General features: G+C 26.8%; 1 protein-coding gene across 3 annotated transcripts in view; it reads right to left on the reverse strand.

Annotated features, from left to right (window-relative positions):
• LOC135922386 (chromosome-associated kinesin KIF4A-like) overlaps positions 1-25,796 on the reverse strand; it is an 86,456-nt gene that overhangs the window by 42,388 nt on the left and 18,272 nt on the right. For 2 of the 3 annotated variants that reach the window (XM_065456772.1, XM_065456774.1), the window contains exons 6-15: positions 25,037-25,165; positions 24,768-24,943; positions 22,767-22,943; positions 16,860-17,021; positions 16,457-16,645; positions 15,361-15,591; positions 7,854-8,021; positions 5,724-6,014; positions 4,076-4,186; positions 3,624-3,878 (exon numbers count right to left, since the gene is read on the reverse strand). In XM_065456772.1, the coding sequence (XP_065312844.1) occupies positions 3,624-3,878; positions 4,076-4,186; positions 5,724-6,014; positions 7,854-8,021; positions 15,361-15,591; positions 16,457-16,645; positions 16,860-17,021; positions 22,767-22,943; positions 24,768-24,943; positions 25,037-25,165 (1,889 nt within the window). The remainder of the gene's footprint in view (positions 1-3,623; positions 3,879-4,075; positions 4,187-5,723; positions 6,015-7,853; positions 8,022-15,360; positions 15,592-16,456; positions 16,646-16,859; positions 17,022-22,766; positions 22,944-24,767; positions 24,944-25,036; positions 25,166-25,796) is intronic. The other variant, XM_065456773.1, reaches the window with a different exon arrangement.

Consider the following 25,796-nt stretch of genomic DNA (forward strand, 5'->3'; position numbering starts at 1 on the left):
TGTGATAGTTTTATTGAGGGTCAAACCAACCCCTTATACTTCTCGGATTTCTATTTATATCATCGGATTCAGGGCGATGGATCTAACTATCGTATTTGTAATTATTGAATAAAAAGTATGAAAAACTCCCGATAAAAAGAAAACACAAAAAACTATATGTTTTATTTTTCATAGATTTAAACCTAAACAAAAGAAGGGGGTAAAAAAATATTTTTAATTTTATGCATATGTCGTAATTTTTAAAGGGATCAGAACTATCCGAAATCATCACGGGTTTTAAAGGGATAACTAAAAAATTAGGGTTTTAAGTTAAGGAATGATAAAACGGTTGATAAAGAGGAATCTTATTTTAAAAAGCGTTTTACGCGCGTTTCGTTTTTTAATTTTATTGTTATTTATTAATTTTCAATGTTGTTTTTTTTGACCTTATGAAATAAGATATGTCTAATATAGAGTATCAATCGATAGCCTATCAAAAGATCCATTCAACTGGAGGTCAATCTCTCCCCCTTAATGAGCGAGTCTCTTGGGGGGTCAGGAATATTTTTATCAAAATAAAATATCGATATGGGTACCAAATGATAGCTAATTTTAATATCTTTTGACTGAAAGTCTTCATTTTTTATCTTTATGGGTATGACTTGGTCTGGGGGGTGGGTGGAGGAGGGGGGGGCGATGTAAAAAATAATTTTTGTTGATATGGGCATCAAATAAAAGGTAATTAAAATATTTTTTTATTGTAATAATAATAATCGCTCATAGAGGGCTGGTCTAGGTCTTGGGGGGTCAGGAATATTTTTATCAAAATAAAATATCGATATGGGTATCAAATAATAGCTAATTTTAATATCTTTTTAAATTTATTGATAATCAGTTATTTCAGAGACCTGCAGGTCCGGCCCTAAGCTCGGTCGGAGTATACACGAGTCATGTCGTATTTTAATTTTTTTAATATAAATATCCAGACTTGGCCGTATATTTTAAAACCAACTATTTTAAATCGCCATTAAAAATAAATAGAATATTTTTTCTAAAAAAAATCCGGGCCGGGCCGTGCAAATGGCACCTCTGCAGGTCTCTGGGTTATTTTATTCCTAAAAATTTAGAAAGGAAAATATTAAAAATTGAGCAAAATATGGGTAAGCGTGTGCTAGAAGAATTTCAGTAACATTTATTGCCTCTAGTGTATATAAAACTATAAAATTATGATTTTAAAGTTCCCAACAAAGATATATCAAATCAATCATAGGTAATTTAAGCTATTTTTATAGTAACCACATATACTCCTCAAATTAATTCATGTATATAAAATATATTAATTATTTATTTAAACTGCTAAAAATATTTAAGAGCTTCCGGAATGTCCCAAATTATGGGAAACCATGGATTTGCAATGAAATGGGTTGCATGAATAAAAGGTGTTAGTGTTTCAAGAACAACCTTAAATTTCAACGAAATGTTATATAGCATTGAAAAATTGTTGCAATAAATAATTATTTTTTTAATTAGGATTTTTTTAAAATATATATTCATGTGAAAATATTTAATATTTCATATAAATTTTAAAAAACAAAAATGTTTAACATTATTTTTCATTCATTATATGCCTTAATTTTATACTATTTACTTTTTTTTAAATTTTCTTTTTAAATCCCTTATTTTGGCCTTTTAATAATATGGTGCCAGCCAGACGGCAAAAAAATGGAAGAAAAAGTAATTATATTATTTATTTATTTTTCATGGGGATTCGTAATATTATTAAATATTTTTTAAAAAAGATTCCGAATAAAACGTAAAGGTTCAAGATCTCGAATCCCCGCTTTGGGATTCCGAATCCCACATGATTCCATATCCCAATACGACATATATAATATATATTTTAAAACAATTTAAGCCAAGTTTTTAAATTAGATCAACCACCAAGGTTCTTCATTATCATATATATAACATTTTATTGTTAAATCTTATATAGTGACATTATTAAACTAATTAATATTAAATCAATCAAGGTATGTTCATTTATATTTACTAATAAATTTATTTTATGAGTAATATATATATCAAAAGTACTAATTTCTTCAGATGACTTAACTCTGGCACCAGTATGAAATATTTTTTACATTTAAAAAAATTTAAGGACATTAAATCTATGCTATGCAAGTGTAGATTGTGCCCTAATTCAAATATTTCAACCTCGACGTCCAGCAGCTCAAATCTAAAAAAACATATGAAGGTAAAAATATGAATTCAGATTAAATTCTGATAAGGATAAAAATTTGATGAGGACCTAAAAGAAGATTCTTGTGAAGATGATCTAATAAGTTTTTTATAAAATAAAGATTATTCTTTAAATATTTATAAAAAATTCCCCCAATTAAATTTTTATTTATTAAATAGTATACAACGCCCCTCCTCCCCCTCCCATCATCTGCGCCAATAAAATGTGTGTTTAGCACTGCGAAAGCTATATTAAGCTTAAACGCGCTTGTATAACTGATCAAAATTTTGAAAATCAATCGTTGTTAAAAATAAATAAAAAATTATTTTAACAAAATAACTTATCTTTATATTATTTTTGCACAAATTTATTTTTTTTAAAAAAATCTTTATTTAATATTTCGCTTTTTTAAGTAACGAGTTAGTTTTTTGAATAAAGAGTAACGCGTTTTTTTTCAAACGCAAGGCGTTGGATGTACGTTTACAGCACTAAATTTTATTACATATATCAATATGAGCGTATCAAAGATAATGATCAATATCTTAATTTTTGTTAAAATTTAAAAATATCAAATACATTTAGTAGTGTTGTTTGCTTAAGGTCAGATCGAATTAGCATAACTTTTGATTGAAAAAAATTGTCCTAGGTACTGATCTGAGGATTAACTAATGCTTAATATATTATTTTATTGTTTATTTTGATCATTCATATTTTTATGCGAATTTTATTAATGAAAATAAAACATTATAATCAAACATTGAATATTTTAGCCTTCATATATTGCTAATGTTATTTCCGCCGAAACTTAGATAGAATTTTAAGTAGGATTTAACCGATATTTTTATCTGATTGCCCCAATATTTCATCTTTTATAGAATATAGGTTATCGATCAATATTATAAAATTTTTCAATCCGATAAAATGATGTCTTAATTCTTAAAAAAAATTTCAAATTTCATAATATATTTATTTGTTGCTTATTATGTAAATAAATGTCATTATATAAATGATTTATTAGATGTCATTATATAAATGATTTATTAGATGTCATTATATAAATGATTTATTAATAAAAATACTTTTAGATTCTTGAATATTTAAATGACTTATGTTATGGTATAGTTTAATTATAGAAGTCATATAATTATTAAAATGTATATGAGATGAGTAGATTTATGTATCGAAGCAAAATCGCTCCATTAGCCGATTTTGAAAAAAGGCCAACTCAATATTTTAGCCAAGAGATTTCGCTAATAGATGTCCAAACCTTGTGCCATCTATGAGCAAAACCTTCAGGTTTACATAATATTTTTCTGGGTAAAATAGTGAGTTAGCCGTTTTTAAAAATCGACTTAAATGGAACGATTTTGCAACACTAGATGTATTGCATTTATAAAAAATAAACTTGAAATAGCCAATCCAGAAGAGCGGGGCTAATGGACTCCGAAGAGGGTTCATTAGTATTATGTAATATAGAATGCCAATCCACGTTTGAAGTTTCGGCCTCTTCTACCTTAGCCTTGAGGGTATTTATTTGCTGCGTTTTGTACTGCAAGCTTTTCTGAAGGCAATTAAAGTGAGACGAATCATAATCACCATCCTCTTCCTCGTCATCATCACTCTCTCTTTCCCCTTCTGAGTGTAGTTGGGAATGAGGACTCTTAAAGGGAAAACGAAAAAATAATATTTTTTAAATTTTAATAGAAAACTTGAATCAATAATATATATCATTTGATTTGAGAACATAAACATTTAATTTTTTTTTAAATGTAATCGTCCATTTTTCATGATATTCCAACAAATAAATAAAAAATAATGAAGTGTAATAAAAAATGAATGAGATTGTTTTTAAGCTACTTTGCAAACTTTTTTAGAATTGGTTTCTTGCAAAGGGCTTTCAATCTCGTTCAGCTTGTCTGTCAATTCTTTCCTTTCATAACACAGCTGTTCGATTTGTCTTTTGGCCATCTGTAAATCGAAATATTTTAATTTCAGCTTTGTTTTAAAAAAATAGATATTATTTAAAAAAAGAAGACTAAGCGATAAAATTAATAAATCAATCTACAATTATAAAAATTTCAGATAGTGGCGTAGGTAAGGAGGGTTTTAGGGTTGAATTATCGTTTTGGAAAATATGATCAAATTATTGTTTTTTTCATATAACTTTTAAATCGCTATCTAATTGGAATATCTTTTTACTTTCCATAAAATTAATAAAGCACTCCTTCTTAGTTTTTTAAATTTTTATATAATAATCTCAGAAATTTCTCCTATTCAAAAAAGTGCGTATAAATATCCTAAAAATCGAATAAACAATATTATATATATTTTACTTTTATTCTAATTTTCACATAAAAAAATTGAAAAAGGGACGCTTGCAGAGACGCTATAATTCGTATAGGATGGACGTTTAACCATTTCTATTTCCAATTGTAAAAGCGCATGTATTAGTAAATAACATTACTAAATAGCCGCTCAAAATATGCACTAGAGAATAAAAAAGGGCATCTATTGTTAATTTTAATCTGATCATAGTAATCCATCTTATTTATGTGTTTCACATTTTCTAAAGAGCCATATCTATCTGACTAGTGTCGATTAAGGCCTTTTAATTTATATTAGTTTCCTACAAATTTGAGCTGCTATTAAGAAAAACCCCTAGGCAAATGATTTTTTTTCGACAGCTCGCTAAAGATTTACTTAAACGGCTAAAAATTTAGCATATACCCAACAATACTTACAACTGGTTTCTCTTTATTGACTGATGTATTGATCAATTAAATACTAATCAGGCCTTATTGGCCACCCAGATATTCAGTACTGCTTCTATAATTTTCGTTCTGGCATAGAGCCACTTTGTGGTTCGAAAAACTAATTGAGGAATTAAAAAGTACTAGTCGGTAGGTACAAATATTAGCGCAAACCAAATGTTTATTTTTTTTTAATTTTCCATTCTGACATGATGCCAATTTTTTTTATTTTGCCAATAACTTTTTTCCCCTTTATAATGTTCATCAAACGAATTAAAATAGGACATAATTATACACTAAACATTGATAAAATTTTCAGAATAAATTCTTTTAGTCGCTTTTTAATCATAAGATTGGCCAAAATTATGTAGTTAATAATTTTTTCGTCTATACTGATAAAAGCACCCAAGGCACTAATAAAGCATGCTTTTTGTGGAATTAGTGTTCCTTGTTTTGTCATAACTGAGATGATATAAAGATATGTTATATATTAATACTTAAAAAAATCATAATTTTAACCTAGTCCAACTGAGGTTTTGGGGGTCATACCTCTCTCCCCACCACTTCCATCCAATTTAAAATAACATTATTTTTTAATCCAGTTTTGAGATGAATTAAAACTGTTTTTCAATAAATATACTACTAAATTTAAAGATTTAAAAATGTGAAAATAGCGATGAAAAGAAAAATAATTTTTAAAATATATAGATTTCTTGTATTTCATTAATTCATAATATTTTTATAAATAAAATTACCTGCAAACAAACTAAAAACTCGAATTCGTTATGTATCCTTTCACAAACATGACCAATGTCTTCCGCATGGGTTCCGTCATGGCTTTTAGATTGAGCGCTACTACTCACTTTGGCCTCAATAGAATCTTTATTAGTCGTGCTAATATATTTTATGTTATGTGATTGTAGCGGCAGCTTCGGCTTAGGGCCAGCGTTCTCTTTGGAGGTCAAAACGTTCTGCCTTTTGGTGAGAATATCCTTCAATCGTTTATTCGTGGCCAAAATCTCTTCATTTTTACGCCTCAAGACGATCTTAATCACATTTTTTGAAAAAGGAATATATTAATTGTGTAACTAAACGTTTAGACTTCAATGCCTCAAGAAAGACTGACCAAGGTATAAATGGTCCAGAGAACAGATTGGATGAGTGCGATAACAAACAAAAAATGAAATATTTAAAAATATCTCTTGACTTAAGTTTTTGTTTTTAATACTTTTGGTATTTACATAAATGAATTTAATTTCAAAAAATTAACTAATTGTTAGTGTTGTTAAACGACTCAGCTTAGCCAGTCAAGTTTTTAGTCAAAAAATTTAGTCAAAACACATGTCGATTTGAGTCGATTAGTCGAAGTCGACTTGTTTTTACGACTCGAGTTCTGAACTGTGATGAGTCCTTAAACAAACATAATACAAAATATTATCTATTGTAATTTTTTTTTAAATTTTATTTATTAAATTTTAAAAAATATAATAATGAAAGATAATAGATATACTAGTAGAAATATTGTAAGTATTTTATTCCTAAAAATAAGATTGATTTGTTTTTGATAAGATTATAAAAAAGGAAAATTTTATTTTTAGAAAATAATATAATAACAAAGTAATTGTGGCCAAAAAGATATAAATTTTGCAAAATATTTTATAGAACCAAGTCGAAGTTTCGAAATAAAGAACAAATTTATGTCGTTTTCAAAATTAAATTATAACGAGCTTGGAAATTGGTAAAATCGATAAAAAATTTGTCGATTTGGATTAGCCTGTGGCGATTTCTAATAAGTATAAGTAGTATTGTTAAATAGCCGATTAGGCTTAGTGGGAGTCAAGTCGAGTTTTGGGTCAATTAGTCAATTCATTTAAGCCTCAAGTCGCTACTCGAGTTTTTAATTTGAGTCGTGAACCCAGATTAGTGCCCTCCCGTTTCAATCTTAGCGTTAGATATATTGAGGAAAGAAAAACGTTACTTTTGTCTTTATTTCACATTATCTTAATTTTCAGAATTTTATTCTATATTTAAATTTTCAAATCATCAATTCACATTATCTTAAGAGTAAACATAAACATCAATTTACATATATTTAAGAGTATTAACAACGTCAATGTTAACATCCTATTAACAATATTAAAATATCAAAATACAATAAAGGAAAATGTTTAAATTAAAAAATCGAATATGTTTATAAGTCTTAATGATAATAACTTTTATACTAAAATCAACCCACTAAGCAAACATGATAAAAGATGAAAAAGAACTATGTGACTAAAATGCTTCAAACATATAAATAAAAAATTTGGGGATAGAAGATTTTTAATAAATATCGTATATGAAATAAGAGAGAAAATAATCCATTATCGAGCTTTCATCAGGTTTATTTTATAATCTATAAAAAGTGTGAAAAAGTAAAATAGTAAAACCAAAAAATTTTTAATAAAAATATATAAATAATGCTTACAAATTAGAGGATATAAAAAAAAATATTTTTTGTTATACTTATATAGTTACAACAAATTTTCTTGTTCATTATTTTTTATTTTCCCTGCTGAGGATACATAACTAGGATGCCTAGACATAGCATATATAAATATTACAAAACTATCAAAGATTCCCTTGTGTATGAAATTATGACAATTAAAATTAATTATGTAAAAACTATATTTTTTAAAATGAAAAAAAATTACAATAGAAAGATTATTTTTATGTAGCCCGATCCAAACCCCAATGGGGCCTGGTCTACTTTAGCAGATATCTAGTTCCCTAGATTTTTATTATGTCATAAAAAAGAGAGAATATTTAAAAATAAATCAGGAAAGAAAATTATAAAACTCCTAAATTTTAGTTGTTAAACATCTTAGTCTTTATAATTTTTAAACTTGTTCCGTCTTCAGTTTCTGTTCCTTTTGATTGTAAGCGATTTCACGTTTACGGACATTCGACTTAAATTGAATCATTTCTTTATCTTTCTCCATTTTCATTTTTCTAAATTTATCACTTTCCTCCTTCATCTTGCGGATCAATTTAACGCGTGATTGTTTCATTTCCTAAATTTTTTTTATCAATTGAAACAGAAGTTTTTATTTTAAAAAATAATAACGAAAGATTTTATATAGTTCAGATATTTTACTTCAAAACCAGAAGAAAAATGTGAAAAAAATATTTTTTATGTCCCTAAAAAGTCCTCAAATATAGCGAATTTATGAGGTCTAAAAATGCAAACTTCTAAGTGATCTCACGAGCATAGTATGAGATTATTTCGATGAAAACTTGTGTGTATATTTTTTTTTATAGATATATCAATATTTTTCAACCGGTTATACGTCAATTCGGCGCGGCGAAAATTCAGCGCAGCATCAATTCGGCGCGTATCTATTACAGTTGCAATTTATTTTAAATTACTTAGTATTAAAATATAAGGAAGATTAAATAGAAGTCATTTTGAATGTTTAACTACTAATTATTTCTTCATATTTATTTTTACAAAAATCTCAATTTTATTTACTAAATGTGTAATATCGAAAAAAATTAACTAATATTTATACCTATTTCTTTAATGGACCAACTTACCACATTATAAGATATGTTGATTAGTAGCCAATATTATGTAAGCCTGGAGATTTTGCGCATAGAGGGAAGAAAGAAAAAGATGACTTCTATCTCTAATCTTATATATTATTTTGGCTACAATCTTAATAAATCGTTTTTAAAAATAGACCCAAAATACCCCCCTGATAAGTACTATAATGTTAAATCTTAAATCCCCTTTTCATGCCTAATTTTAGACAACAAAAAAATAAATATAATTATATTTTATTTTGGGATTTTCTCTTTTTATTTAAACAATTTTAAAGAATTCAATCATTATTTTTCTCAACAATAAAAATAAAAGTTTACATTCTAAAAAACATAAAATCTAAATCTTCTTTTTTTTATTTTTTCCGCCTAACTATTGACAAAAAATTAATAAATAGAATTATATTTTATCTTGAAATTTTGTCCTTTCCTCCATTTTAAAAAGTTAGTAAAAATCTTTATTTCTTTTCTGTTCCTTCCATAATTTAATCTTTATAATTTCTTTCCATAATTTAATCATTATAAATTGAAAATTCCTGATAAAGGTAAATATTAATATTATTTCTGTATATCACTTATAATTTTTATACATTTATTTTTAAGAATGCGTTTAAAATATGTTATAAGTGAACGTGGGCCAAAACAACTTGTTCATGATCAATACATATGAGAGAACTATAAATCAAAAAACGATATGGAAATGTGTTGAGTCTTATAAATTACTAGAAGGTAAACCTACCCATTGCAAAGGGCGGTGCCAATGAAGAAGTAATTCTTCATATAGATAATCATAATCATGTGTTAGATGGTATTGAGATATTAAAAACCGAATGTTAAATAATATTAAAAGACGTGCCATTGAGGTGACTGATACACCTCAAAAAATTATAAGCAATGCAATAGCAGTGGGTACCCCATCCCTTCATGCTGCCCTACCACTCATCGCGTCAATAAAGCGGACCATTCAGCGGGCTAGATTGCTTATAAGTTCTCCATTACCTAACCCGACGAACAGTTATTATCTAGATTTGCCCAATATCTATAGAATAACATGTTCAGGGTTGCCATTCCTTCAATATGATAGCAGGCATTTGCAACCGGAACTGCCAAGAATTTTGATATTCGCCACCACCCAAAATCTTACATTGATGGCGAAAAGCAGTCACTGGTATGCAGATGGCACATTTAAGACAACCACCTTAATTTTTCACTAACTTTGGATCCTCCATGTCCTGTATCAAAAAACGATTGTACCCAGATTTTTTGCGCTATTACCGAATAAAACCCAGATTACATATATAAGGGTCTTGGATGAGATAAAAAGATTAAAAAATAATCTAAATTCTATATCGGTAATGATCGATATTGAGCAGGCGGAAATAAATGCCTTTACACATTCATTTCCGTCAATAACTGTAAGAGGGTGACAAATGCTCTCTCTTGCATTTGTTCCCATATATAGTTGATGCTTTTTATGGACTTACATAAACACCATTCTATCAAGATAATGAAAGAATCTTATATAATCTTATAACATATTATGAAGCGAATTGGATTGGGAAAATTCTTCGTAATGGAGAAAGACAACAACCAAGGTTTCCAATTCCCCTATGGAATCAATATGCTGCTATATTGGAGGGAATCCCAAAAACAAATAATGCAGTTGAAGGTAATTTTTTTTTAAATTTGCCATCTTTTTAATCATTATTACAAAATCATTTTTTATAATTTACTTTGCAATTTTGTACTATAGATTGGCATAGAGCATTCTTATCTCTGTTATCATCGCACCATCCCTCTATTTGGAAATTTTTAGATGCTCTACGGTTAGAACAATCGTTAAACGGTATTGCATATAATTTTAATTTACAAATATAAAGTTTTTTTAATAGCATGTTTTGTATAGTATATTTTATATTTTCTATATTCATTTTATAAATAAATATATTAAATTGTGCGTTAATTCATTTTTGATTTATATAATAGAAAAAATTAGCCTAAGCATAATATTTTTTTTAAAAGGATTAATAGAATTTAAAGATTTTTAATAAATCTAAAAAATGAGTCAATTTGATTTTTTTGGATCATGCCTGGGTCTTTAAAAAAGGTCGATTTAAATTCTAGCCAAAATAATATGTGATTCGAGATAGAGGTCCAAACCTTTCTTTTTCTTTCTTTCTTCTATGCCCAAAATCTCAAATTACATAACATTGGCAACTAATCAGTATACCTTATTTGGTAAATTGGTCAACCAAATAAATAGGTATAAATATTGGTTGTTTATTTTTTTTGATATTACACATTCAGTAAATAAAATTGAGATTTTTGTAATATGAAGAAATAATTAATAGGACCAACATTCAAAATGATTTCTATTTAATCATTCTTATTTTTTTATACTAAGTAATATATAATAAATAGCAACTGTAATCGATAAGCGCTGAATTGTCGCCGTGCCGAATTGACGCTGCACTGAATTGTTGCCGCGCTGAATTGTTGCCGCGCCGAATTGACGTGATACTATATCAATATTTGTCAACCATTTTTGAATAATTAAAATTTTGATAAGTAATCACAAAAGTTGACTGCTGCATTTATGCACCGTTACCATCACAGTATAAATTATTTAAAAAATTCAAACAGATCAAATTTAACATAATGAATTATAATTATTAATATTATACCAAATACCAGTACCGTCACTAGATGGGAGAAGTGGGGGGGGGGGGGGGGAAAGGGGCTAAGCCCTTTTAAAAATTTTTTATACCCAAAAAAGTCATTTTGAAAATGTTAGCTGAAAATAATCTTTAAAAAAAAATTTTTGAGATTATAATATATTGTTCCTTTTATAATTTTTTATTTATTCATTCAAATTATATTGATTTATTGGCAAATATTCGGTTCATAAATATTCGAAAATATTTAAAATTATTTGTAAGCTCTTCCTTCTGGACATTTTCAAATTTAATTTTTTCTTATTATGCATCTGTTTTGTCAATTCAATCAAAATTATGAAAATAATAGATGACTAATTTTTCTACTTCATTCTTTATTTTATTAAAAAAATTTTTACATAAAACCTAATTAAAAAAATTATAATTTATAAATTTATAATTAAAAATAAAATTCAATAATTGAGTCCCCAAAAAGGAACCATAATTGTATCTAAAAATTTCTATTTGAATTTTTTGTAGAATAAAAAGAAATTCTCTGGGTTCTTTATGAAAAGTCGTATTTTATAACCCAGATTTTTTAAAAACATAAATGTTGAAGGCGAAAAATGCTAGTTAGTAGAAGTCACTACTGGAGTGAATATGAAGTTTTTAAAATTTTTGTATTTGTTTGTCATTTTAATTTCTGCCTGTGTTATTAAATTGAAATTTATGTTTAAAGGGAATGATGAGACACACGTGTAGTCCCATATGAGTGATTTGCCGAGGGCCCAAGGTATGGTTGTCATACGATCAGATCTTAAACCATCTACTTGAGATAAATTTGATGGTTCAAGATTGATTGGAATGTGTGCAGCTGTTAGGCTTCTATATGTTTTACAGCTGAGTACCGTTGATGTCGCCCTTGACTAAAAATACAATTTAAGCCATGTCTACCCTTTGAATCAACGGGTGATTTGCATTTGATGCAGGCATGAGGCTGTACTATATCGCAACCTTCATAGGGGACTACACGTGATGACTAATTAAAAAATCAAAATTCTACGAAAATAATTTATCTAAATATTTCATTTTTAATTAAAATTTTAAAATGAATTGTTTTCTAACAATTGAACAAGCGCTTGCACAAGTTTTTACAGAGGAACCAAATGAAGAAAGAGATAGTTAAAATTCCATCAAAACCCTCTGCAATTAGTGATTAAGAAGATGCGACGAAAAATGACTTAACAAATGACGGAGTTGTGCCTTCAGTTAATGCTGGTGAATAAAAGATTCATAATATAACTGATGACGACATACCAGAACCATCTTCTACAAGAAGCTATTCTGTAATTTCTCGCAATAAAACAGATACCTTATATTCTACAAGCCATTTCAATGGTGAAGAAGAAGTTATAATAAAATCTGAAAACGATTTAAACAGTAAAAGTACATCAGATATATTTTCTTTAATTTTAATATGAAAACGATTTGCATTGTATAAGTCCATCAGATATATTTTCTTTAATTTTCGAAGAAGACTTGGATTTCCTATGTAGATAAAAGTAATATTTATGCAAAACAAATGAATAGGCCTAATATATGTATAACCATCTCAGATAATAAAAGATTTATTGGAATTTTATTATTTAATGGATATCATTCACTCCTACAAGAAAGGATGTATTAGTCTAATGATAGCGATATTTATATTACATAATCCGGAATACAATGACCCAATTACAATTTCGAAATATAATAATATGATAAATTTTATAAAGTTAGGCCTTATATTAATATATTGAATAATATATTTCAACAATTCAGAATTTTTAAATATAATTTATCAAAAGATGAACAGATGATATCATACTGAGGTCGACATTCTTGCAAAATATTCATAAAAAAAAAACCAATTCGATCCGGATACAAATCTTGGATATTGGCTTCTTCCAACGGTTACGTATTTTCATTTGATAAATGTCAAAGAAAAAGCGACAATATATATGAATGTGGTGGAAATGTGATCATAAATTATTAAAGGCATTACAAAAACCAAATTATAATAAAATATATTTTGATAATTTTTTTTTACATCATTTAAACATTTGTCATACTTAAAAAAATGAGATATTTTATAACCAGAACTGTGAGGGATACAATAAAGCATTGCCGAGTTGAATCTATAGAGTTTTGCATTTAGCCCAGAAGTTACTAACGACTTCCAACACCAGGAAAAATTTTAAGTACAGGGTATGCAAGTCAGTTTGCATTATAGAGTGAAACCCCTAGTGATTCATCTGGGCATTATTTATCAAAATTATAGATGGAAAAAGACATAGATGCAGATATTGGCATATGCACTCAAGATATATGTGCTAAACGTGTCAAATTGCACTTCATATTAAATCTTTCAAGGATTTTTACAATATATAAACAATTTCAAGTTTTTATTATGAATTACAAAAAAGAATAAATATTTATGTTGTCTCTTGATCTTATGGTATTATACATATTTTTTTTCTTTTTCCATCTCTCAATGGTTAACTGTGCAGGCTAGATTTTCTATTTACGATTATTTTTCTTGGCTGATTTTTTTAGAATAACATATTTGGACATTGATCAATATAATTTGAAAAAATTGGGCCTTTATCCATCAGAAAAATCTTGTCTATTAATGGGTGATGATTAATAAAATATATCAATCAAAAAGTATTTTCAATTTTAATATTTAATACATACTTTTTACATAGATTATTCGATTAATTTCTTGAAAAATATTTAAAGCTATGAAGTATCAATATTTTAGTTTAAAAATAGGGCTGTGCCGATGTTAAATATCGAATGGGATCGTCACCGATATTTAACGTTTTCCAAAAATATCGGATCGGGCCGATACCTTATTTATTTTACAGTATTACAAATCTAAATAATTTTTTTAAAACAATGCAAATACACAACACCCTCTAAATTTTATTTCTTTTTTAAAATAGATTTATAGTTATTTTCAAAGTTTTTTTTATAAAAATAAAAAGGAACACCCAAATTTTATTTATTTTAAATCTTTATAAATAATAACGCCAATTTTATTATACAAAATTATTTTAAATATGGTATCTGAATTATAGAAATATTTTACAAAAGATAAAGATAATTTTGCAAAATGCGTTATCTGATGTATTATCTGAGTCTGCCTTCTGTACGGCAAGGGATATAGTCCATATAGTTGAAACTTATTGAAAATCTAGAGGCTCTCATATTTATTTTAAAAAATCTAATATATTATAATTTTATGTATTAAATATTACAATTTTATAATTCATACTAATATAAAATGGATATATTATTAAATATATTTTTTTTTAATTATAGTCATAATTGTAGAAATAAATAATTAAATTAAATGCATAATTCGATTTTTTGCATAAAAAATATTGATTTCTTAATTACATTTGGTTCAAAGGGGGGTGGTGAAAAATCAGTATAAATATCGGATCGGTTTTGAAGCAATATCGGGAAATATCGGATCGGATAGGCGAAAAATATGTGGATCGGCACAGCCCTAATATATACCTAAATTATCATAATTAAGTAAGGCAATAAGTGGTAAAATTGTATTTACTGAAAATTATTTAAATAAATGAAAAATATATATTTACTGTATTATAATGATAAATTATTTTTAAAGAGAATAACAACAATATTGGAGAATAGCTAAGATAAAGCATAAGTACATTATTGAGCATTAATATAACAATACAGCTAAAATTAAGTGATTTAAAGAAAAACTAACATTTAAAAAAATGCGCAGATATGTAGCAAAATATACTTCGTTCTTAAATATTATATGAATAACCATAATTTCCTATTTATTTTAATATCAATATAGGTGAAAAAAGGACATGCTAATTTTGCTTTAAAACAGAGAAAAGTTCACCAAACATAGTAAATAATGTTATCAGACAATTCGCTTTAAAAATAAACTTTTAAAATAATTATGTACACACAAGTAAGCAAATGAGTTTTGTTGTAAGTGATCAAATGAATTATTTGATAGACTTAATTTGCTACTAAACTTGTGAGAATATGCAATATTTTAAATTCGGGAAATAAATATAAAAAGATGATAAATTTTCCTGATATTATTTTTTAAAATTACGGTAATATCGGTTTGGAGTTTATCAATGAGGGCTTTGTTCTGTTCCTTGATTTTCATAAGTTTGTCATGATCGCCAATCTTTTTGGTCATGGTTATAATCTTGCTTTCCAATTCCAACAGTCGCTTTCTGCGTTTTTCGCTGAGTTCGCTTTTGAGCGTTTTGTTCCTTTGGGCTTCAAGTAAAGCTATGTTCAGGTTTTCCTTCTCGCTTTGCAACTCATCCACTTCTCTCTTTAAGGAAAATTTTTTTGATTTAATATTTGGATTTTAAAAAATCATAATTATAATATACCAAGATCTAATAAAAACTAATGCTGTAAAATAACGTTGTTATTAACGTCTTTAGATATTTTAAGGAAAAATGACTTTTTTAAGTAATGATAAACGCAGGAACTAACTCGTCACGTTAAAAAAATATTTAAAAAATATAGAAAAAACATATTTTATTTTTATTATATATTTTTTTAATTTTATAAATAATTTAAGTCAAGTTTTCAATTCAACCACCCAAAATTGAATTAATGGTGCCAAGTTAACGTAAAGCAAATGCTAAATAACGACCAAATTTATCTAAAACGCAATAAGAGAACCAAACTTGTTTTTAATACGTTTCTTTTTTGAAATAAATTTACGGCACTAAAAAAACCAACTAGTTTTATCATGAATTTTATGAATCGCAAAATTAATTTTAAAATAAATGTGTTTATTCGTGATTCCATATATCAATACAAGTAGTAAGAAGATCTCTTAATTGCTTTTTTTATTCATTTTTTTTAAAATTTTATATATATACGCTATATTTTCATAATCGTTAAATTGTTTTTTATATTTGTTTTAAATTTTTATAAATTTGTTTTTTTTAATAAAAAAATTAATGTATTTAAAAAAAATAAATACAATATTTAATAAATAAAAATATATTTTTTTTATATATTCGTAATTTCTAAAAAATTATATTTTTTTATAAAATTTGAAGTAAATAATTTTGTAGTATATACTCTACAGAAATAAATCAATTTTGAAAAAAAAAACTGAAATTAATAATAATTTTCGTAAATTTTATTTTAATGAAATTGTTGTTTAAATATTCAAATACTTGATATCTCTCTTTTAAAGCTAGGATCTCGTTTTCATTAGTTTGCATCTGATTTATAAGTGTTTCCTTGTCCGATATGGCCTGGGACAGTGACTTGAGTTCCAAGTTCATGTCGACTTGATCCATGACGTCGTTCAAATTGTTAGTCTTACCATTTAGAATGGAATTATTTTCGTCGGCCTGCAATGACTTATAAATTTATAAAATAATTTAAAATTTCTATATAAAATAAATATAAATTCAAATAAATTTAAATAGATAAATTACGGAGTTTCTAAAAAAGATACATTGCTAAATATGTTCATAATTCCTTTCATTGTTTGACATTTTTTTCAATTAAAAGAGTTAGAAAATTTAATAAAAATTAAGATACCAAATTTTAATAACAAAAATGTGGCTTTACATTATGAAGTTGGCTCTTGAATTCTGACATATATTCATCTCTCTCTTTTTCCAATACTTGCTGGCTCAATATTTTTCCTTCTAAGGATTCCACGTTGAATTTCAATATTTTGTCTCTATAAAATTCTAACTCCTTCTTTAGCAAATCCATTTCGGATTCCATCTGATACAAAAGATAAAATTACAACAATTAAAAAAGAAGGAAATCCATGTGAAATTAAACAGTGTTTCGGAGGAATGATGGTTATACATTTATGTTGTAAATTCTATGAAAGATATGTTCAAAGTCTATATCGATATCCATATTAGTTTAACTAATCTTAAATTAATTTATAAACATTTATAACGTATCTTGGAAAAAAAATAAGAAATGCGTCATTTAGGAAGAAAAACTTGGATGTCATATACTTATTTATCACCTTTTTAAGTTAAAAATAAAAATGGAGAAGAAACGTTCTGAAATTATAAAATTAAAAAATATTGTATTATAAAAGACGATATATAAAACAATCATATAATTTTTTGATGTCTAAAATTATATGAATACTAAGAAGCGCATTCTTATTTATTTTAAATAACCTTTTTAAATACAAAGAGCCCATAATATTTTATTCATAAAATTTTTTAAATAAAATAGCCTTTTTTTATAAATTTCTAATTCGATACCAATTATTATCTATCTAAAAAAAGATCATATATAATTATTTTCTAAATATATCGCCCTTTATAATCCATTATTTGTTTCACAAAAAATCAGGGGTTCGAACTGAACCCGAAGAATAAAACCCGGGTTTTGGGGAAAAAAATTGAACCGAACCGAATCCCGTTTGTAAAATTTTCAAAACTCCAAACCGAACCCAGGAATTTTATTTGAATCCGGGTTCAACCGGGTTCAGTGTATTGTTTAAATTAATATAAGATATTTGTATAATTGTAAATACAAATATTAATAATTTACTTGACATTTTATAATATTTTCAAATTTCCAATTAAGTGAAGTGTTAATAAATTTAAAACAATTAAATTCATTTACGCCATTTATTTTTAATTTTTAACTTATTCTCAAAGATTATTAATTTGAGGAAAATGAAAGTGAACATGTCAAGTAAAAATTATTATATTGGATTTTGTTAATTTAAAGAAATAGGTCTAAATAAAATTTTTTAAATCTATACATTACCATGCTTTGTATATTTAACTATATAAATAAAATAAAATAAAAAACTAATTTTTTATACCAAATTTATGTCTAGTTTTTTAATTATGATTTAAATATAAAATATTTTTTTTATCAATTCAAAAATTCTTAAATCTGAGTTGAACCCGGAACCAACCCCGAGTTCAAAAATATTTCCCTGAACCGAACCCACCTATTTTTTTTGTAACTTAAAACCGAACCCGAACCGAAATCCCTGCAAAAAATTAATATATATTAAATATAATTGAAAAATGTGTCTTTTGCATTTTTTTAGTCATGACGAGAGTTTCGTGATCTCAAACAAGGCCCTTCTCAAAAGCATTTTGGTTTTACCGGAATCAAAAGATTTTGAATTATCCGGTATTTTCTTAAAGAGAATTTCTAGTCAAAATTTTATAGATCTATTCAAGCGCATCCTTAAATGTATGCAATATTCTGGCACGGCCCCAAACTCAACCTAGAGTGGGCTATAAGATATCATCGTTTTTACGGGCCGGATATAAAAATATAATGCAACACAAGCCATGTATAAAACCCAGATGTGGCCAGATTAATAAAAATATTTAAATTGTATGATTGACCATTAGAAAATCAGTCCTGGTCATGAAATGTTTATAAAAATCAAGTTCGAGTTTAAACCCTGAAAACATTGATGGGGTTAATACAGACCCGAGTTTATTAAAAAACGTTATTACTTAAAATCATGGAAAGTCAGGATTTTTCAGTAGTTTATGGTTAAACAATTTGCATTCAAAATTTATTTTAACTTTGATGACTGCTTTTGGAGATATCAATAAATTTTTATCAATTTTATTATCGAATTTTTTTAAGTTATAATTTCAATATGAATAGAAATTTTGTGTTTGAAATCTAATAAATTTATTAATATTAATAAAAAAATAAAGATTAGTAAATTTTTAATGTTAAATGATTTTTTAACATAAAATAATTTTAAATTTTATTGACAAACTCAATTATATAATAGTAGATAAAGTTTTAAAATATTAATCATAATAGATAGATATAGGTAGACCTGTGCGCCGACGACCTTATCGGAGGCGGCGTTTCTTTATTTAAAACGATCGGTTGGCGGCAGCTAGTGTTTGCAACGGTCCGGTCCCGTCCGGTCCCTTTTTTCTAAAATAAGACCGGACCGATGGACCGTTAAGTCAAATGAGGCCGGACCGTGGGACCATCGGTCCGGTCCCATCAATTTTTTTATCAAGCCACAAAAGTTTATTTAGCATTAAATTTATTTCAATATTTTTAATTATATCAAAATCATTTTTATTATATTATACACAATACATGCCTAATATTACAAAAGAATATTAATACAAATTTATTGAATACAATTTAAATCAATTTGATTTACATAATTAATTAGTTTTATATGTATATATATATTGCGATAGATATTTGATTATAAATAAATTATATACAAATAAATATTTTAATTATCTTCTAAAAAATCTAAAATTATTCTATTTTTAATCCAAGATTCAAGTGTCATCATAGATTGAACCATCTTCGGATTCATTCTATTTCGTTTTTTTGTTATTTTATCACTAGCTTTGGAAAATATCCGTTCACATGCTACAGATGTAGCCTGTTGTGGGAGATAGTCCATAGCTATTTTGGCTAGAATTGGAAATCGATATTGATTCCCTTCCCACCAATCTAGTATGTTAGAATTAATCGGATATAAAATATCAGATAAATAGCTTTGGATTTCATTATCATCTTTCTCCTGATGTCCCAGTTCCCATGAGCCTATCCCTGGCTATTCTCTCCCTCAAAGATATTTCCTTAAATAATAATGATCAATAAAATAAATAAATATTTTTATATACTTTGTTTGACTTTATGCCACTTGATAAAGTGCTTGCATATTTTTCAAATATTTCTTTAAATTGAATAAAATTTTCATGAGTATTTAATAAATTAAACATGTGAACCTAAATAAAAAGAAATTTTGTAATATACTATAAATAATTAGGAATAACTTTTTTAATTCTGGGGTCTAATAGACTCCCAATATAGGACTCCATACTTAAAATTGTATGAATATAGTGATTAGTTTTTTTTGTGACTTTCAATGTAAAAGGTGCATCAATAAAAGAGGGGAAAGAATTAGAAGTAAAAATATTTTCAATATGTATTTGTATATTTTCCATTAGCATAAGACGTATGCCTAAATAAGAGAAAAACTATTTAAAAAATTAAATAAATATTCAACCAATGGTTGGATAGGAGGATCCAGACAAACCCAAGGTGGTTTCATAGAATGGCTTTAATAAAGGAATTAGTTCCTCTATTTTATTTTTGTCACCATTAGTCAAGGCAATGTTACCAAATGTTTCATATTTAAAATAACAAAAAGTTTTTATTGTCTCAAAATTCTAATAATAAAAAATATATAATCCTATTAAAAATATAGATAGATAATTTACTGATAAAACCTTCTCCAACATCAAATATGTTGAATTCCAGCGGCTTTCAACATCAATTGGAATTTTTTGTCCATTATCTTTAAGTAATATTCTATATTTTTGAAGTAATAAAGGACTTTGAGATATGTTTGTTGTAATTGATCTTACTTTCACAATAACTTCATCTATATTTTTCAGAATATCCTGGCAAATGATGTTTATCACATGTGCCATACAGCCATATGATGCAAATGGGTTAGGAATCATGTAAGTTTTCAATACTGAGTTTAAAGCTTATTTGCAGCATTATCAGTTGTTAAACTGATAATTTTTTCTTTTAAATTGTATTCAATAATTAATTCAGTAAGGCATTTATATATATTTTCAGCTTTGTGAGGATACGGCACATAATTAATATCCAAAATTATTTCTTTCATTTTCCATGTTTCATCTATATAATGGCCACTTATAGATACATATGGAAGCTTTTGAACAGACGTCCATAAATCTGTTGTTATAGCCAGTTTTCCTGGCAATTTAGCTAGCATGGATATAACTTGACTCTTTTTATTTAAGTAATTGTTTAGAATATTTTTTTTAAAAGTATTATAAGTGAACATTTTAATATTTGGATTTATGTAACCAATCATTTCCAAAAATTTATTATCATTTATAGGGCATGTAGGGGGATAGAGGACGTTATAATAATTTCAGCAATGTATTTATTGATTTTTTTATTTTGCTTAGTTATAATTTTACTATTATACATATAATCTGTAGATAAATTTATTTCTTTCTGAACTAATATTTTTTCCTGTGTAACATTCTTATGCTTAAGAAACAAATGTCGTCTCAAAGTAGCTAAAATATGATAAAATTAGTATGTTTATTTGATTAAGTTTTTATTCATTATATGCATATTTTACTTGTGCTTGAAGAATTTGAAAGTTTGTAGACATATTTGACATGTTTTCCCAGCTTTATCTTTTTTGAAAAATTTATAAAGATCTTTCACATCCTGTAAAGAATTTGCTAAATTTTTTCCCAATGATGAGTGTTGGTTGTGGTTCATCAATAGTTATTATTTCATGTTCATCCATTTAATTTATAAGTAAAATACTAACTAAATATTGAAACGGAAGAATATAAAAAGTAAAAGGTGAATGAGATATTATAAAGTGTTAGGCATTAAATAATCATGTATTATGTGTTCATGTACATGGCACATTAACTAAAAAACGATTAATAGTATAGTAAACTTTTATCTTTTTTAATCGGTCGGATCGGACCGGACCATAGGACCGTGTTATGGGACCGGACCTTCCCATGGGACCCAAGAGCATGATGGGACCGACTTGGATCGGACCGGACTGTCGGTCCGACCGGACCATTGCAAATACTAGCGACAGCGAATCGATTTAGAGGCCGCCTCGAAAATCGAAGGCGCTAATATTTTTCTAACTTAAATTTTTTAAATAAATTATAAATTATTGGAAACACTTTTATAATAAAATTTAAGCTTTATTATGTAAATTTATAATTAAATTACAATTATACGGTTTTATTAAGTTATAATTATTATGTATATATATATATATTATTTTATTTAGATTTATCGGACATAATGATGATCTTTTAGAGTTCAGAGCGAGCTCGCTATGGCAAATATACGCTTGCTTTGATGTTTTTTTCAAAATATCAACAAAAATATCAATTAGTGAAAGCTAAATGTAATATCTGCGCCTAAAAATAAAACCAAAATCATAAATGGAGCGATTTCATCCTATATTATAATATGCTCTGCAAAATGGTGATATTAATTATACTTGCAAATATTACATAATTCATTAGATAATCTACTGCTGCAATAATATATATAATATTTAAGGTAAAAAAATATACTTGCAAAAAGTATTCGTCAAAGTTTTAAATATTTTTGAAAATATTTAGTAGGTATTTAGTATTTATATTTAAGAGACATTTTTTTAAAAAGGTATTTGTATTTAAATTTCCAAACTCTGCCCGGGACGAAGTCTAAAAATTCTACCTATGTAGGTCCCAGAAAATTATTATACTGTGTTTCATCACCATAAGGTGCAAATAGTGCGTTATTTCAATAGATATGAGTTTTTAAAATATCAATATCCTAACAATTTATAGCATTTTATACATGTTTTCTATCGAATTTACTATGTATCCTCTCTAAGATAATAATTAGTTTAAAAAGTGTACAAATTTGTTTTAAAAAAAGATGGGTATAACAAGGAAAATAAATTACTGCGATATTTTGCCCCAAAGAGTTTTGAAATTCAAGGACAACTTTTTCTAATTTGAGCTTGTAAAGGTTATCCTGCTGTGATTGGGCATAAACTTCATCGAATCCATTAATCGATTTATGGTCCTTGAGTTCCTTGTTGTTTCTAAACAGTGAAATCTCTTCCTCCAATTCTCTGACCTTATATATGGAAAGTAGACAATGAATATAGATAGATGGTAAAAATAAAAGAGTGTTTAAATGATTTAAGCCTGTTATGGTCCATGAAAATAAGAAGGCAAAGGCTAATAAGCAAAACCATAAAAACGCTTAAAGCTATTTAGCTAACTAATAAAAAACGTAGAATATTGTAGCCTATTTTTTTTAATCGGCGGAAGCCAAGCTAATTGTTGTATATTTAAATAGCTCTAAGTAAACCGATTTAGTATGTAAATAACTCAAACATTCACCGTTTTCAAAAATACCTCATTTTACTATATTTTTATTTTGTATATAGTTTTTAATTTTTTTTGATATAATAAACTTGGTTTATTATTGGGATCTAAGAACAAGGAAAAAATTGAATCTTTTTCAAATACTTAATATGAAAATATTGTCTACTAAAGTATATTTCCTCTAGCTGATCAGTATTAAAAATGCTGAAATGATATGAGATGATCTTACCAAAAAAATGAAAAGAACGTATGAAAAGGTTTGCATAGAGTTGTATTTTATTTTTTGAATAATTCGTAAAGGAAAAAAACACAATAAAAAATGAAATATTTCAATGCTTCAAAATAATGTCCTTTCTAGCTCTACCTATAGGAGTTCGGAATTAAATAGCATTATGTCAAACTTAACATCAATCTGCATTTAGGGTGATGAGAGAATTTATTAAAGATATTAATAAATACCTTGATGTTTTGAAGGATTTTTAGAAATTTATAAATATTTCATATGGTATGATGTGTTTGTGCATTTTAAGATTTACAGGCAAGTCTAATTTTAAAATATTTAAATATTATAATGATAAAAGTCAACGAGCCTTTCTCACTCAATGGAATATCCCATATGTATTAAAAAATGAATGGAAAATGAGTTTTAGAATTGTTAATAATAAGATAATAAATCAAATAAGAAACGTATTATTTAAATATTCTTTTATTCCAAATCTAATGGAATAAGTCTGGTATGCTATATTAGCGTAGATGGAGGCGTTACTTGATAGTGATGGCGTATGCTTCAAAGAATTTTAGAGATGTCTCCAATTATAAATAAAAATGTCTTTCATGCTTTGAAGGGAAAGGTTTATGCAAGCTGTGTGAGAAGTTGTATGATTTACGGCAGAGCGACATGGACAATTAAGGCGACTCAAGAAGTCAAATTAGAAAAAACGGAGATGAGAATTATCTAATGGATATGATGCGAAATATCTTAATGAGAAGGAAAAACAAGGAACTGAGATAGAGGAATGGGATAAAAGCAATAGGTGATATCTAAATAATAAATAAACTGAGATGGTTCGGATATGTTAAATAAAAGGCAAAAGATGTTTGTTTGAATAGTTGCAGTTGGCTGAAAGCTGGGGGAACAAGACCTAGAGAGCGACCAAAGATATGATAGATGAAAGTGCGATATGACATGAAAAAGTTAGGTTTGATCCGAGGCCATTCCCACGACACAAATGAAGGCAATTAGAAAGAAAATAGTGTACCGAGGTAAACCTATAAAAGGGCCACTAAACGACGAATAAGAATTAGATAATGTATTTGATTATAAAATGCAATATAATATTTAACTCCAAAAAACATCCCAAATTTTTTTGACTTGATTTTTGCAGATGTGAATAGAGTCCCTAATTATAACAAGCCCTTTTCCTATTATTTTTTGTAAATAATAGTTTAATCGCAGTATATATTAGAATATACCCCAGCCTATATATAAATATTGAGAATTTAAATAATCATGTAAATGATATTATATTTTTTATTATTAAGCTAATCAAAAGAAGTTTAATTTAAAAACTCTGTTTCTAAGTCTGGATAACTCCTCTTGGTAGGGGTCAATGTTGATGACAGGTTTGTTCTTGATTTTTTTTGCCCTATCTGCGTATCTTAGAGTATTCAAGGTTTCTTCAACGTTAAAAAGGCTAGGACTAACGCAAGCTATCATAACAGTGTGACTATTTCCACCTAAAGAATCTTCATTGAAAACGAGATTTTAGATTACTTTTATATTTGTATTTCCAACACCTCCCAAAATATTCATTTATAAATGTTATTCTATGAATATACCCTGAAGAATTCTGGTCAATTTTGAATCCCTATAAGGAACGAAACCATTTTCCCCTTTCTTCTTGGAATCTTCGGAGAGTGCATTAATTACGTTTCCAAGTGCTAGGAGTCCCCTGTTTATATTGACTCCTATAATTCGGTTAATGATTAATTGATTAGCAATGTTAAAAACTTGATCATATATAAAAAAATTTCCAAATATTTACATGAAATTTATTAAGGTTTGAAAATAATAACCCAAAATTTTTAATTGAAAAAGTTTAAAAAAAAATGAAGGATAAAAAAATAACACTTTCTACGAAAAACAAAATATAGTTGGGGTCACTGAGTTCTCAAGAAAGTCATAATTATATTTTAAAGTTTCTAATATATTTTTCAAAATAAAATCTCTAGGTTAGTTTGAAAATGTCTATTATTTTTTTTTTTAAAAATTGAATGTTAACAATTGGGGTTAAGATATAGTTATTTAGTTTATTATATTTTATCTTCCTCGATTAGGCTGTTATTAATAGATTCGTAATTTTGAAGAAAAGATGAGGTACTTATATCCATATGTTTGTTTCTCGATCTAAATGTTCGGTTGTATGCAGAGTCGTTATTCGCTCCTTTTAAAAGTAGCGCGCTACCGCTATCGCTATTTATCAAAAAAATTAGCACGCTACCGCTATTTGTCAAAAAAAGTAGCGCGCTATTAGCCACTTTTTATAAAAAAAATAGAAACAAATTTGTTTTATTTTTTGCTTATAAGGTTATTGTATAG

Source organism: Gordionus sp. m RMFG-2023, chromosome 1, assembly GCF_954871325.1.
Source record: "Gordionus sp. m RMFG-2023 chromosome 1, tfGorSpeb1-WG-v2, whole genome shotgun sequence".
NCBI classification, from domain to species: Eukaryota; Metazoa; Nematomorpha; class Gordioida; order Chordodea; family Parachordodidae; genus Gordionus; species Gordionus sp. m RMFG-2023.